General features: G+C 43.8%; 1 protein-coding gene across 10 annotated transcripts in view; it reads left to right on the forward strand.

Moving 5' to 3' along the window:
* RTN4 (reticulon 4) overlaps positions 1-15,229 on the forward strand; it is a 64,082-nt gene that overhangs the window by 30,051 nt on the left and 18,802 nt on the right. Inside the window, exon 1 of one of the 10 annotated variants that reach the window (XM_069768870.1) lies at positions 6,307-6,633. The exons of 8 other annotated variants lie outside the window; for them this stretch is intronic. In XM_069768870.1, coding sequence (XP_069624971.1) covers positions 6,600-6,633 — 34 coding nt within the window. In that variant the 5' untranslated portion in view covers positions 6,307-6,599. Of the gene's footprint in view, positions 1-6,306; positions 6,634-13,903; positions 14,307-15,229 lie in introns of those variants that run through there. One more of the 10 variants, XM_069768871.1, reaches the window with a different exon arrangement.

A 15,229-nucleotide genomic window follows, 5' to 3' on the forward strand; every position in this document is an offset into this window, starting at 1 on the left:
CAGATCCGCAGCATGTCGATTTTATCTTGTGGAGCTGCTAGTCTGCAACAGAAATCGCCATTGTTGTGTTTTTTGTTTTTTTTGTTTTGGTTTTTTTCCACATAAGGGTATGTGCCCACGTTCAGGATTGCATCAGGATTTGGTCAAATCTGCACCAGATGTCACTGGCAGGTCACCTGTGTTGTCCTTGCATTGTTTCAGCAATGTAAGGACATGCTGCATTCTTAAGAATCGCCGCATGTCCGTTTCCACGGGTCTGCCGCATGCTTCTTTTAATGCATAGTGGAGACAGCATTTAATTAAATCCCCTCCACTATGCTGTAACATCTGGACGCTGCGTCTTTGACACTGCAGCGCAGCGCCAAAAACGGAGCATTTCCTGAACGTGGAAACATACCCTTAGATCAACATGTTCATTCTTGAGGTACTTCTGTAAAACGACCCATGTGAAAGCTTGTAGCATGAAAACCTGGTTTAATCAATCCTGACACTGGGTGTACTGGTATGTCCACATTCGTGTTCCACTTGCTGCTGTTAAATGTCAATCAGAAATTGACAGCAGCATTTAACGTGCGCAGTCCTGGCGGTGTGCTCTGCCACGCACCCATGCACGCATTTTCTGAAGACTGCTGTGAAATAAAGTATTCTTTAAAAACTAATGTTTTTTTTAACTTCCATTAAAATAATGCAGTATAATTTATATAAGAAATAATTTTTAGCAGTTCTGCTTCTGTAAAGAGAAAAATCAAAATGTAAAAATTGTGTTTTCAGTTGCCAAAACTCTGCCAAAAAATGCAATATTAACTTTCAAAATGTCATGTACCCCAAAATGGTATAACTAAAAACTAAGCCCTCACAAAGCTCTAACCAAAATATCTCGAATTGTTCGGACCTGGAGAATTGTATTGTCTGGTCACTGGTGTGTTTTTTTTTTTTTTTTTTTTTGTTTTGTTTTTTATATTTGGCTATCTTAGGAGGATATCTGTTTGTGCAGGTAACAATTACTGTGCAGCATTATTAGGCAACTTAATAAAAACCAAATATATTCCCATCTCACTTGTTTATTTTCACCAGGTAAACCAATATCACTGCATAAAATTTAGAAATAAACATTACTGACATGCAAAAACAAAACCCCCAAAAATTAGTGACCAATATAGCCACCTTTCTTTATGATGACACTCAGCAGCCTCCATCCATAGATTCTGTCAGTTGCTTGATCTGTTTACGACCAACATTGAGTGCAGCAGCCACCACAGCCTCCCAGACACTGTTCCGAGAGGTGGACTGTTTTCCGTCCCTGTAGATCTCACATTTTTTGAGGGACCACAGGTTCTCTATGGGGTTCAGATCAGGTGAACAAGGGGGACATGTCATTATTTTTTCTTCTTTGAGACCGTTACTGGACAGCCACACTGTGGAGTAGTTGGAGGCATGTGATGGAGCATTGTCCTGCATGAAAATCATGTTTTTCTTGAACGATACCGACTTCTTCCTGCACCACTGCTTGAAGAAGTTGTCTTCCAGAAACTGGCATTAGGTCTGGGAGTTGAGCTTCACTCCATCCTCAACCCGAAAAGGTCCCATAAGTTCATCTTTGATGACACCAGCCCATACCAGTACCCCACCTCCACCTTGCTGGCGTCGGAGTGGAGTTCTCTGCCCTTTACTGATCCAGCCTCTGGCCCATCCATCTGGCCCATCAAGAGTCGCTCTCATTTCATCAGTCCATAAAACCTTTGAAAAGTTAGTCTTAAGATATTTCTTGGCCCAGTCTTGACGTTTTATCTTATGTTTCTTGTTCATAGGTGGTCGTTTTTCCACCTTCCTTACTCCCTTACCTTGGCCATGTTCCCGAGTATCGCACACCTTTTGCTTTTTGTTACTCCAGTAACGTTGCAGCTCTGAAATATGGCAAAGCTGGTGGCAAATGGCATCTTGGCAGCTTCACGCTTGATTTTCCTCAATTCATGGGCAGCTATTTTGCGCCTTTTTTGCCCAACGCGCTTCTTGCGACCCTGTTGGCTATTTGCCATGAAACGCTTGCTTGTTCGGTGATCACGCTTCAAAAGTTTGGCAATTTCAAGACTGCTGCATCCCTCTGCAACACATCTCACAATTTTGGACTTTTCAGAGCTTGTCAAATCTCTCTTCTGACCCATTTTGCCAAAGGAAAGGAAGTTGCCTAATAATTAAGCACACCTTATATAGGGTTTTGATGTCATTAGACAACACCCCTCCTCATTACAGAGATGCACATCACCTGATTTACTTAATTGGTAGTTGGCTCTCAAGCCTGAACAGCTTGGAGTAGGACAACATGTATAAAAAGTATCATGTGATCAAAATACAACTTGCCTAATAATTCTGCACACAATGTATATGCTGTAGAAACAAGAACGAAAACACAATGGCTGATTTGTATTTCTTTCCACAATTTTACAGCCTTTGAGTCCCCCCTTCCATTTTTTTTTTTTTTTAGTACATTGTGTGTTGACTTTAAAGGGGTCATTGAAAACGACTACTCATCCCTTATAAACAAGCCGCTATACAGGTACTTCAGTGGAAAAATGAAGTTATCGCTCTTGGAAGAAGGGGAGGAAGAACAAACTGAAAAAATGGGGCATGAAGGACTTTATCCCCTTTTAAGCCTAAAGCGGCAATGAAGATACGTGCTAGCAAGCAAAACTAATCTACAGCTGAGAGAACGTGGCTCCAGGTTTTTGGTGTTCTCACAGCGCCCCCTACAGGCCATTCATTTAGGACAGGAGATCTATGTTTATGGGTCCCGCTCTGTACACATGGGGGAGACCCATCAACTAATGGGTGCGGGAAGAAGCTGTCCAGGGGGCCATGTCATACCAGTGTTCTTTGTTTTTTTGTTGTTTTTTTTTTCTCTAAAACTGTACGCCATTTAAGAGAGACCAATCTGGTTGCGAAAGCGCAGCCTGCCTCTGATTCATGGTGCCCTTGGTTTGGACAGCAGAATCAAGTGACGGTTTCCCTTTATCCCCCTTGGTGTATGTGGTCGGTCACAAGTGAGGGGGCTCAGGAGCCGATCTCGCGCCACATACGCTATATACTGACTAGACTTTTATAACTGACATCTGTTCCTTACTAGCTCTGATCACCACTGCCATTCTCACATCAATGGAAATGCGGGATCCTGATGTGTTACCATGGTAGCCAGACCCCCGCCCTGTTGGCACTCCTGGGAAGCACTGCCATGGTCTAACTTCATGGGAGACCATATAATATAGTACAAGTGGTAAGATGATCGCAGGGTCAATTGAGTTCTTTAAGAATATTTTTTTAAAAAAAGTGTGCAGGGGATGTAAAAATTCCAATCACTTTTTTTTTCTTTCTTATTTAAAGGGAATGTCACTCCAAAATTTGCCTATAAGCTAAGGCCACCGCCATTAGGGGCTTATCTACAGCATTCTGTAATGCTGTAGATAAGCCCCTGATGTATCCTGAAAGATAAGAAAAACAAGTTCTTATACCCAGGGGCGGTCCTGGTGCGGTCTGGTCCGATGGGCCTCTGGGTCCGGCGCCTCCCATCTTCTTACGAGGACCTCCTCTTCTTGTCTTCACACTGCGGCTCTGGCGCAGGCGTACTTTGTCTGCCCTCTAGAGCAAAGTACTGCAGTGCGCAGGTGCTGGGCCTTTCTGACCTTTCCCGGCACCTGCGCACTGCAGTACTTTGCCCTCAACAGGGCAGACAAAGTACGCCTGCGCCGGAGCCGCGGCAGGAAGCAACGAGGACGTCATCGTAAGAAGATGGGAGGTGCCGGACCCGGACTGCGATGCCCATCGGACCGCATCGGGACCGCCCCTGGGTGAGTATAATATACCCGTTTTTCGTATCTTTCAGGTTACATCAGGGACTTATCTACAGCATTCCATAATGCTGTAGAAAAGCCTCTAATGGCGGTGGCCTTCGCTTATAGTCAAATTTTGGGGTGACAGATTCCCTTTTAAAATAAGGAAATTGACAAAAAAAAAAACCATTTGCCATTCATATAACCCTTTAAAATCCAGTTTATCAAAATGTAACAAGGAGGGGGATTGCAGTTTTCCAGTCTCCACACCTCCCTAAGAAAAACAACTTTCTTATTGTATGTGCCCACAAACGACCTCAATGAAACGTCAGCTGGTCACCGAGAATACAAGTCCTCGTACAGAGCCATTGATAGAAAAATATAAAGGTTATGGGTCTTACTGACCAGGAGGATCGAATCGTCTTTCCAGGTCATTTTTACAACACAACAAATTCCTTAAAAGCAAAACTCTTATAAACAATGGCATAGTTGACTATTTTTCACCACTTTACCAAGCTTGGATTTTTTTCTTCCCCCTTTTTGTTACCTGATGTTATTCAAAACCACTCAGCCACAAGGGAGCTTGTTTTTTTTGCAGGACATGTTGGCAGAAAAATATAAAAAAAACAAAAAGCAAAGTTATGGCTCTTGGAAGAAGGGTTCGGGCAAAATTTAAAAATTGCTTGGGAAGTGGTTAAAAAAAAAAAAAAAAATAGATGCCAATTTTAGATATCATTATTATTTGTTTTTTTTCCTAAGCTCCTTGAGTTGGTGTGGGCAAAGGGTTGAGTCTATTTTTAAAAACTGCAGCATCTCCACTTCTCGTGGCACAGTCTGGGTGTAGAAATTTGTGACTGTAGCGCCACCTGCAGTTCAATAAGGAATACTACACCATGCAGAAAAAAAAAAAAAAATATATATATATATATATATATATATATATATATATATATATATATATATATATATATATATATATATATATATATATATATATATATATATATATATATAATTTGTACCCCGATTCTAATGCATCGGGTATTCTAGAATATGCGTGTCCACATAGTATATTGCCCAGCGACGGAGTATACAGCACAAAGCCATGGAGTATACAGACTTAAAGTAAAAAATAAACACATACTCACCCTCCGTTGAAGTCCTGGCCCTGTGTGCGGTGCACGCGGCAGCTCCCGGTCCCAGGGTTGGTATGGGCGCAGGACCTGTGATGACGTCGCAGTCAAATGACCGTGACGTCATGGCAGGTCCTTGTCGCATACCATCCTTGCCACCGCAACCTGCCGCTTGCATGGAGCGGTCACCGGAGTGTCGCGAGGAGCGAGAAAGGCGCCGGAATGTGAGTATATGATGATTATTTTTTTATTTTATATGTGAGTATATGATGATTATTTTTTTATTTTATTTTTTACATTAGATCTTTTTACTATTGAGGCTGAAATTAAGCAATATCCTTGTGACTTGACCCTAATGTGCGCCTTCAGTATTAGGGTGCCCTTGACCTTGGAGGATCTGAATGAAGGTAATGGGCTATCACCTATCAATAGGCAAGGTAGGTTCTAAATTATTGATTGGAACCCCAACAATCTTGAACGGGCCTCTTCAGCATAGAATGATGGTCCAGTGTGTGTATATCCGCTGCATTCATTGTAGATGGGGCAGCCGGCGTTGGCACGGTATTCTGCAATCTGCGACTGTCTTATAGAGCGGCGGTGCATGTGTTTGGCATCAGATGTACTTGAGATCACTAGGGGTCCTAGTGATCCGGACCCTCAGTGATCACTGAATTTTCCAATTTCAAATTGATAGGGGATAACTTAATAAGAAAAAAAAACTTTGATCAAAATGTTTGATATATGATTGCAATATATTAAGAGAACACTGCTCATTTTCCCTTTCTAGCCATTTAATTTTTTTTTTTTTTTTTTGTCATTGGGAATCGTGTGATTAAAAACTGACTAGCTGAAAACTTCAAAGCTCTAGAAACTGGAGATCAATTTTTCCTCCATAAATAATAATAATCTTTATTTTTATATAGCGCTAACATATGCCGCAGCGCTTTACAGTTTGCACACATTATCATCACTGTCCCCGATAGGGAATATAGATTGTGAGCCCCATCAGTATGTCTTTGGAATGTGGGAGGAAACCGCATAACCCGGAGGAAACCCACGCAAACACGGGGAGAACATACAAACTCGCATGAGTGAAGTTACTGCAAAAGTCCCTGGCAGGGGAGGAGGAGGAGGTAGCGGATGGGTCAGGAGGTGATTGATACATGCAGGGACAAGACACTCTCGGTTTCTACATAGAGCAAAGAAAGGAGAAGAAATAGCTGGGTAGAAGGGAAAATGAGCAATTGTAAGTACACAGTGCTGTATAATATGATGACTGCAATATATTAACAGGATATAAACTTTGCTGGGAGGAGCTGGAGGGCTTCTTACTTGGTACACACCCTTTAACCAAAGTGGCCGTAGACCTGAGCTGGGAAGGTGCTATATTGTAGTCAGTCACTACTTGTCGGCAGGGGGCATATGTACCTAGTGATTTTGGCTAGTGATCCTGGTGGCCGGCTCCTGTTTACATCACATGCTGCCCGCCCATGTGGCAGTCAGGTGACCCTTGAGCACTGGAGCAGGGGGTAATCTGCCTGCTCACCAGTCCACAGTCCATGTGTGAGGCTTGCAGGCTGCGCCGGCTCTGCTGTAGGGTATGCTGCAGATCTCATTGTAACCAAGGTCTTATTCTTCATCAGAGATGGCAGGCGAGCTGAGCACCTGGAGGAAAAAAGGTACAGGTTCTGTTCGTGGTTTTTTTTTTGTTTTTTTTTTCTTCTTTCTTCTTTTACCCTTGTAAATGGTGCAGGAAATCTCAGCTGCTTGTTTCTTTACTGTTGTCCTTAGGAAAGGTTTAGTCTAAGACGTGCTAATCAGCTTTTGCCTCTGAGTATGTGCATGTACTTGCAGCAACCAGACTTAGAGTTAAGGTTTTTGTTGTTGTTGCTTTTTTTTTTCCTCTTGTCTTTCCATTTTTTTTTAACCATTTATTTTACCACCACCTTTTATACAGTTTGTACCTCGGTTGCTCTCGCTGTGTTTTGCTGGCTCTTGGACGTTACATGAGAATCATCTGGGGTAATGTGCTCCCTGCTGGCACTAATCTGCCTCCCCTGCTGGCAGGGATGTGTCCATGTGGTCACTCCTGACAGATAATGCTCACTTAGAATATGCAGTGCCCTTTATAAATTAACCCTTGCACCGATGGCCTGCTCATCTATGCACAATACGTATCCAGTCTTGGAGTGATTGTAATTATTGCATATAATGGGTATGTGTGGGGAGGGGGTGTGGACGGTGCAAAAAAAGACCCCCACAAGGGTGGCTTGTGGCAGGGGATCAAGAAACCTTTGCTTTTGCCCTGATTACCAGACTAGACTGCAATTTTTATGGAGGAATTAGTCTGCAGTGCAAAGGTCCATTACTCTGCAGTATTCCCCCACCCTCTCAATAACTCCTAATCTTATCAAGTCATCAAGCACAAATGCTTAAGGTGCATCTAGGTGGACTGGGAGTCTGTGACCGAGTATTAGGGCTCATGCATATGGCTGTAGATTCTCTCATTGGAAAGAATCAGGACGATTTATGCTAATGACCTTCTGATCGGAGTTTAATCAGTGTCAGTATAGTCTGATCTGATTCCCTTTGGATGAGGAGAAGATGGAGAGACTTTCTCCATCTTCTCCATTATCAGTTTGCCAAGATCGGACTGCACTTAGATGTCATCAGAGTGCAAGCCGATGTTTTTCACAGCTGGCATGCTGCGGTTCTCCCCCACCCTGTACAGACTGTCCAAAGAAAAAAAAAATTTGACGTGTGCTATATCAAAACATTGGTTCGAGTATAAAACAGTTTATCAGATCGCACTCATTCCTGATTGGCCCGTGTAAACATGCCAGCCAGTACCCAGGAAGCATATGAGCAAAAGCTTCTTCATTAGATATATAGATATATAGAGAGAGAGAGAGAGAAATCTGCTTCTTCCTCTGGCAGAATGGATCACTCATTAAAATTGTCAATTCTGAGGTAAAATCTGTATTCGGCGCAGACAATTTTCCATTACTGAGAGGAGATGGCGGCTGGTGAGATTCTATGTAGAGGGAGCATCTAGAGGCCGATGGACCCCCGTGCAAGGCTTGGACTGCCCCCACCCACCCCGCCATCTCCTCTCAGTAATGGAAAGTGTCTGCACTGAATACAGATTTTACCTCAGAACTGAGAATTTTTTTTAAATTCTGGCAGAGAAAGAATCAAATCTATCTGATTTAGATGTATTACAATTTGCTTATTTTCACGTTTATTATTGATTTATGGGGAAAAAATGTAAATGGCGGTTACTCCTTTAAATATCTGATCCTATTTATTTGGTGGGTAGATAAGGAGCGCTCAACCAAGCCTAGTGTTCCTGTGTATGGGAGAGTTGGAGGATGTAGCCATTGCCCAAACAGTCAAGAGCTAATGTTTATGGGCAACTTCAATATTAACCATGCAGACCTGAGTGTTTCTGGAAGAGATGGCCAACATAGCTGCTGGCTCATTCAGGCGTCCAGGTTTCATGTGATTTTCCTGGATAAAACCTATATCAATTTGTGTTGCTACTTGCTATTCACATGTTTAGCTTTTTTTTTTATCTTGGTCTTTTTGTCCGTGCAATAACCAGAGCCATGTCTGGTTTTTAGCATAATCTCAGATGCAAAGTAAGGAAAAAATCCAAGTCTATGGCTCTGTGGAAATCATGTACAGTACACGGATGGCATCAGTGCACAGTCCATGTTCTGGCTGTGATTAACACTGTCATTTATTGATCCATCCTTGAAAATCACTGATGGTAAAAAAAATTACCAATATTAGTACCAGAAAAAATGTAGTCTGAGTATAAATTGAATGTAAACCAAAAAAAATACAAAAGAATACCCCTAAAATATAACCTTTAATTCAAAATGGGTAAAATTACCCTATACAGGGTCAGGAGACGGTAACAACCGTAACACTATAGTATAATAATCAATAAAATAATAAAAAATAATTATAATCAAAAAAATAGATGAGTCAAATTTATAAATAATAATAAAAATATTAATCTTTCTTTTTATTTAGCGCTAACATATTCCGCAGCGCTTTACAGTTTTGCACACATTATCGTCCAAAACCACGCCTGTCCCAACGCATTTCTCCCCAGGACAGTAACTCGAGGTTCATCAGGGGAAGGAACAGGGCTTCTCCCAAAAGGAGGCAGCTATAATGAGCCGCGTCTCGCCATCACCGCTTGCAATAAAGGGCTCGCTTATTTCCTTGCGTTTGTCTGACTTGTGAAACTAGGGGACATAGAGTGTAACATCTTAAGGATGCACATCTAGGCTATTGGTTATACCCTGTTATGTATTCTCTGATGAAGGGTGAACAGGGATAAGGTTTTAATAACTATCATTATTTTTGAGAATTGTCTCGATTTTTGGTATTGTGCATAAATTATCCCCTAGCACACTTAACCCTGCTGTTTTGTTCGCATTTACTATACACTTGTAGTGTTCCGGGTCACTATGACCCGGCTTATTAAACCTTGATTTTAGACACTCTAACTCCATTTTTTTTTTTATACTTTTTGCTTACTAGACTGTTTGTGAACATGTTTGGTAGTAAAAAAAAAAAAAAAAAAAAAAAAAAAATGAACTAGAAATCATTTTTTTTTTTTTTGTTTTTATTCTGAAAAAACAGATCCATCCAATGAGCGAAACGAAAATAGAAAACTACACATTTTGTAAAAAAACAAAAAAAAACAAATCAAACATTTTGTGATAAAAAATTAAAGATAATAAACATTACAATGTGAATATATTTACATGATCATATAAATTTACGGATTCTTGCATGAAAAACAATACACATGATTTTTGCATAGAAATGTTTTACAGCCAGAACATGTTATACTCGTCTTGTTGTCACAAGTAGAAGGGCAATAGCTGCATCTTTTTCTTTTGATGCCGGAAGAGGCCATGGGGGTAGAAGCACACAGCTGCTCTCCAAAGAAACTGAAAGGTAACATGTCTGGGCTAGCATATGTGTACTGATAAGAGCAGAGAAGATAAGAACCCTTCTGAAAACAAGCAGATAAGCCAGGAAGACAGACTTACTTAGCAAAAAAAAAATTATTTGCAAGACTTTACAGCTCAGCTTTACAAACAAAAAACGTCTTAGACAGCGCGTTCTGAGCAGTCCGTTCTGCGCATAATATGCACGTGTAGTGCACACCTAGTGATCTCTCCGGATGCACTCTACATTTTAGAATAGGCTGCGCACCAAAAATAATCAATATAAAGCCATTATTATGGTGCGCAGATCTCAATGCATACCCCCGGTAGAGCGTGTGTACGACCCCATTGAAATAATTTAGGAAATAAATCAATTGATATACAATATGCAATAAATAGACCCAACTGAGGTTATAACTCCTTTATTTCACTGAAAATATGGCCTCACAGCTCTAAAAAACGATGTCGGGTCACTATGACCCGAACACAACAAGTGTAACTTTTTGCGTGTAGCAAAAAGTAAACGAAAAAAAAAAAATACTCATATGTAGGTCCCCCCAAATGAGGAAAAGTCAAGGAGTCTCAAGTTTGAGACTTACAGAAAAAAATCTACAGGGCCGCAAAAAGTCTGTTCGGGTCACTATGACCCGAACAGAACAGCAGGGTTAAATTACCAGGGTTTGTGTGAATGTGAAAACCCGAAGAAAGTCTGGGAACTGCTTAAACAGACTTATGCAGTCTCTTGATAAGCACTTTTGCGCAAATGCATTTTAAGGAACTATTGGTGGTGGTGTTTCTTTAAAGGGAACCTGTCACCCTGAAAATCGCGGGTGAGGTAAGCCCACCGGCATCAGGGGCTTATCTACAACATTCTGTAATGCTGTAGATAAGCCCCCGATGTTACCTGAAAGAGGAGAAAAGGACGTTCGATTATGCTCACCCAGGGGCGGTCCCGCTGCTGATCCGGTCGGATGGGTGTCTCTGGTCCACTGCGGCACCTCCTATCTTCATTCCAAGACGTCCTCTTCTGATCTTCAGCTCCGGCGCAGGCGTACTTTGTCTGCCCTGTCGAGGGCAGAACAAAGTACTGCAGTGCGCAGGCGCCGAGCCTCTCTGACCTTTCCGGCACCTGCGTACTGCAGTACTTTGTTCTGCCCTCAATAGGGCAGGCAAAGTACGCCTGCGCCGGAGCCGTGGCTGAAGATCAGAAGAGGACGTCTTGGAATGAAGATAGGAGGCGCCGCAGCGGACCAGAGACGCCCATCCGACCGGACCAGCAGCGGGACCGCCCCTGGGTGATTATAATTTAACGTCTTTTTCTCCTTTCAGGTAACATCGGGGGCTTATCTACAGCATTACAGAATGCTGCAGAAAGCCCCTGATGCCAGTGAGCTTACCTCACCATCGATTTTGGGGGTGACAGGTTCCCTTTAAGTTTCCCCTTGGGGTCTAAAGGGAGGACCGTCGTTGAGTGGGGGCGCCATGTCGAATTTAGGGTGCCAACCTCCACTGTGAGGTAGGGTGAGCAGGGAGAGATCACCCCCCCCACCACCACCACCACCACCACATTAGTCTATCCTTTTTAGTATTGTATAAGAGTATTAAGACTATAGTGTTAAGGTTGTTACTGTCTCCTGACCCTGTATAGGGTAATTTTACCCATTTTGAATTAAAGGTTATATTTTAGGGATATTCTTTTGGATCTTTTTTGGTTTACATAAAAAATGACCAACCAACATAAAGCGATGGTTCACACTCAGCCAACATGAGCTGGAGTAGATAACTGTGGGATTTAATACTCCCAAATGGAGGAGGCGCCATGTGCCGTCACTGCGCTGCACACGTGGCCTTGCACGTCCCACGGTAACGTCTGTGGCGGTCGCAGATCTTCTGTAACGTTCTCTTCTGCTGCTTCTCTGTTTGAGTTTGATTGCAGTAAGGTTTTACAGATTAATATTTACTCGGTGTAAGCAGATTATTCTTTCTATAGTTTTTGTATTGTAGAACTTTAATTTATGAAAGGGGTTTTCCACTTTAGACAGTTTACTTGTCGTGACAGATGTGAACACGTCCTAATATCCTGTGGGTTAGGAGGTAGCTTATACAGTGGTGTGACGCTGTGATTCCTATACACGGTGTGTGCTTGGGATCTGTGCTTTATGCCTCACAGCAGATTGTAATGTGCTGGAAAGCTCCGGCATCTTGTAGTCATTATAAGGGGTTGCTGCCTGAGCGCTGGATTACACACGAGTTTGCTGGCCGACCATAGATGTGCAAATGGTTCTCCTATATAATGAGGAAAGCCATGCCTGGCCCTCCCTACTGGATGCTAGCAGTACTACAGGGAATTTGGAGACAGCTGAGCCACCCCTTGTGTTGCAGGCTGAGGTGAGGAAGAAGGCTAGGAGATAATGTCTCATTGCCCGTGGTCCCACTGCTGCAACCCCCACTAACTACTAAAACAGTGATATCCATTTATTTAAAGGTAATGTATAAATTTTTAATAAATTATGTATTTTACCCTCAATAATTCCATGTGCTGCACCATAGGGGAGGGGGGGACCTCTATTGCTACACCTCCGGTGGGGGGTGGCCTGTAACACTACACCTCAGGTGGCCAGGGAGGGGGGGACCGCAATCGCTACACCTTAGGTAGAGGGTGAGGGGAGACTCCTATTACTGCAGAACAGGTGGAGGGTGAGAGGGGGGGACCTCTACCGATACACCTTGGGATGGGGGTGGCACTGTCCCTAAACCACAGGTGGAGGGAGAGGGGGGCTGCTATTGCTGCGGCACAGGTGGAGGGTGAGGGGGGCTGCGATTGCTGCAGCACAGGTGGAGGGTGAGGGGGGGCTGCGATTGCTGCAGCACAGGTGGAGGGTGAGGGGGGCTGCTATTGCTGCAGCACAGGTGGAGGGTGAGGGGGGCTGCTAATGCTGCAGCACAGGTGGAGGGTGAGGGGGGCTGCTATTGCTGCGGCACAGGTGGAGGGTGAGGGGGGCTGCTATTGCTGCGGCACAGGTGGAGGGTGAGGGGGGCTGCTATTGCTGCGGCACAGGTGGAGGGTGAGGGGGGCTGCTAATGCTGCAGCACAGGTGGAGGGTGAGGGGGACCTCTATCTCTACACGGGAAGGTGGATGAGGGGATCCCATGCTTTGTACTGTGGGTGGGGGATTTTTTAAGAGTGAGCCCTCAAGCTTTGCTCACTTAGAGGTTGAATGCGATGCTGCCGTGAGAAGCTGCAGAGGGGTGAATCCTGGCTTTCTGCCCCTTTCAGAGGCTACAAATATGGTCAGGATTTTCTATCTTTATTTTTAAGCAAAAACCTGGGAAAGATTGCAACAAGGGAAAACAAATGCTTCCCATATTCTGTTTCTTTGTTTGTACCCTTGATTTGGGCCACTACATGTAATCTTCTCCTCTGTACATGTCACAGGTGTTGGGAGCTGTTCGTCACATTACACATTAAACTGAAGCCAATTACTTACATCATGGCTGGCTGCTGGTTTCCTAAGAAATTAGTTTAGGTGTAGACTAGTGGCTTTTCCTGCTCGGTTTTCACTTTTTTTGGCAAAAAGTCTAGGGATGAGAGGGTGCCCTATAGGTTAGGTAAAGGGGGGCACACGTGCGACCCTTGTCATACGAAGTACTGCTGTGCAGTTGTTAGGCTTTCCTTTTCTTCGGTCTCCGAGTTATGTACATATGAAGCAACTAGGATGCAGATTTTCCTTTTTGGATTTTGCAATGTAAAGGGTTAAATGTGCGCAGAACCTCAGCCATTCCTCAAAAAGAAAAAATGCAGTAGATGTATATATCTGGATACAGCGCTCTCAGCCTTCCTCATACTTGCTACATAGTAGATAAAAATCTAATTTTTGGCAGCATCCGCAAACCATCCACAATGTAGTGCGGGAGACAATGGCAACCCTTTGTTCCACGGACGGATAAGCTGCTGCCAGACGTCTCCTTCTCCCTTATAAAGTAACCATGCAAGAACCAGCAAAGGGAAGTAGAGCTTCCTTACGGCATGTCCGGCTCTGTAGGGTGGCATACAGGTGGTATTGTGCCCATGCTGTATGTTGCCCCATAGGTGGGCGGGCTGCCTTCTGGTAGCACATTTGTGAGACCCTCACTGCAGCTGCTGTATGATCTGCTCCTGGCAGGCTTTGTGTGCCCGTCCCCTCCCCCCTTGTGTCCAGCCTGCGAGTGCAGCGCTGGCTTGGAGTGAATGCGGCTGGTCTGGGGGTGTGTTCTGCCCATGGCTGGTGTGTTCACTGTGACCTCCTGAAAGCCTCAGCAGGAAGTAATAGGCGCTCCAGTTAGTCAGCTGTGGACGGTCCCAGTGCAGGCGAGCAGCTCCAAGATGGACTCCAAGGCCGGTCAGTGCTTTGTGTGTGCTCACATGTGTGCATTTGCCCCTTCTACCCTCCGCTCCCGTCCTCCTGTATGTTTAGTGGTGATTTGGCTTTTGCACTTTTTTTCCTCCGTTCCCTATAGGCAGCTCTGCTACTTTTGTCTATTCCAGTTTTTTCTTGCTTTTTTTTTTTTTTTTTTTTTTTGCATGTTGATCCTGTAAAATCTGTGTGACATTCTAGTGTATTCCTGACACTGATGGAAAGTGGTCTCTGTGTCCCCGCAGCGCGAGCTGTACATGGCAGGCATGGATGCAGGCGGCTATTTTTAGTGCTGGCAGATGCCACTTCTGTTACATCCCTCCTTCCCGAATGTCGCCAGCTGCAGCCGCTTTATAGAAGTTCTCCTTTCTGATCCTTTCGTATTTTTGTCGCTTGCTCATAAGATCGGTGTTTGGAGGGTCTCTGAGGGGGTTGCTTGCGTCTGATGGGGATGATTGGTAACTTTGTGATTGTTGGAGGACGGCAATGTTATTACATAGAGGCTCAGTATATTCTACACCTTTCTGTGTTGCTTCCTATCTCCATTACCATTGCCATGTGGATGCCCCTTATATATTCCAGCAGTGGTAGTCATTGAATAATTTAGTATTGGCTAACAAAAAATGAAGAAAAAAAAAAGTCCCAGTAGTTCAATGACATCGGCCATTTCACTAGTGGGCACCTTAGTTGCCAGCTGTCGATATACTTGAATGAATGGGAGATTGACTGCAATGATACTGCCCGGCCAGTCCCCACATGTCCTATAACCACCTGAGCTGGCAGTGATGTGACGTGGTACCACAAATGGTTGTGGGTGGCACGTGCCCAACGTATCAGGTCTTGGATGTTATATGATTGCTAATATTAATGTCCGGTCTTGCATCAGACCTTGTCCCTGGACTGGTATT

Source organism: Ranitomeya imitator, chromosome 5 (genome assembly GCF_032444005.1).
Source record: "Ranitomeya imitator isolate aRanImi1 chromosome 5, aRanImi1.pri, whole genome shotgun sequence".
NCBI lineage: Eukaryota > Metazoa > Chordata > Amphibia > Anura > Dendrobatidae > Ranitomeya > Ranitomeya imitator.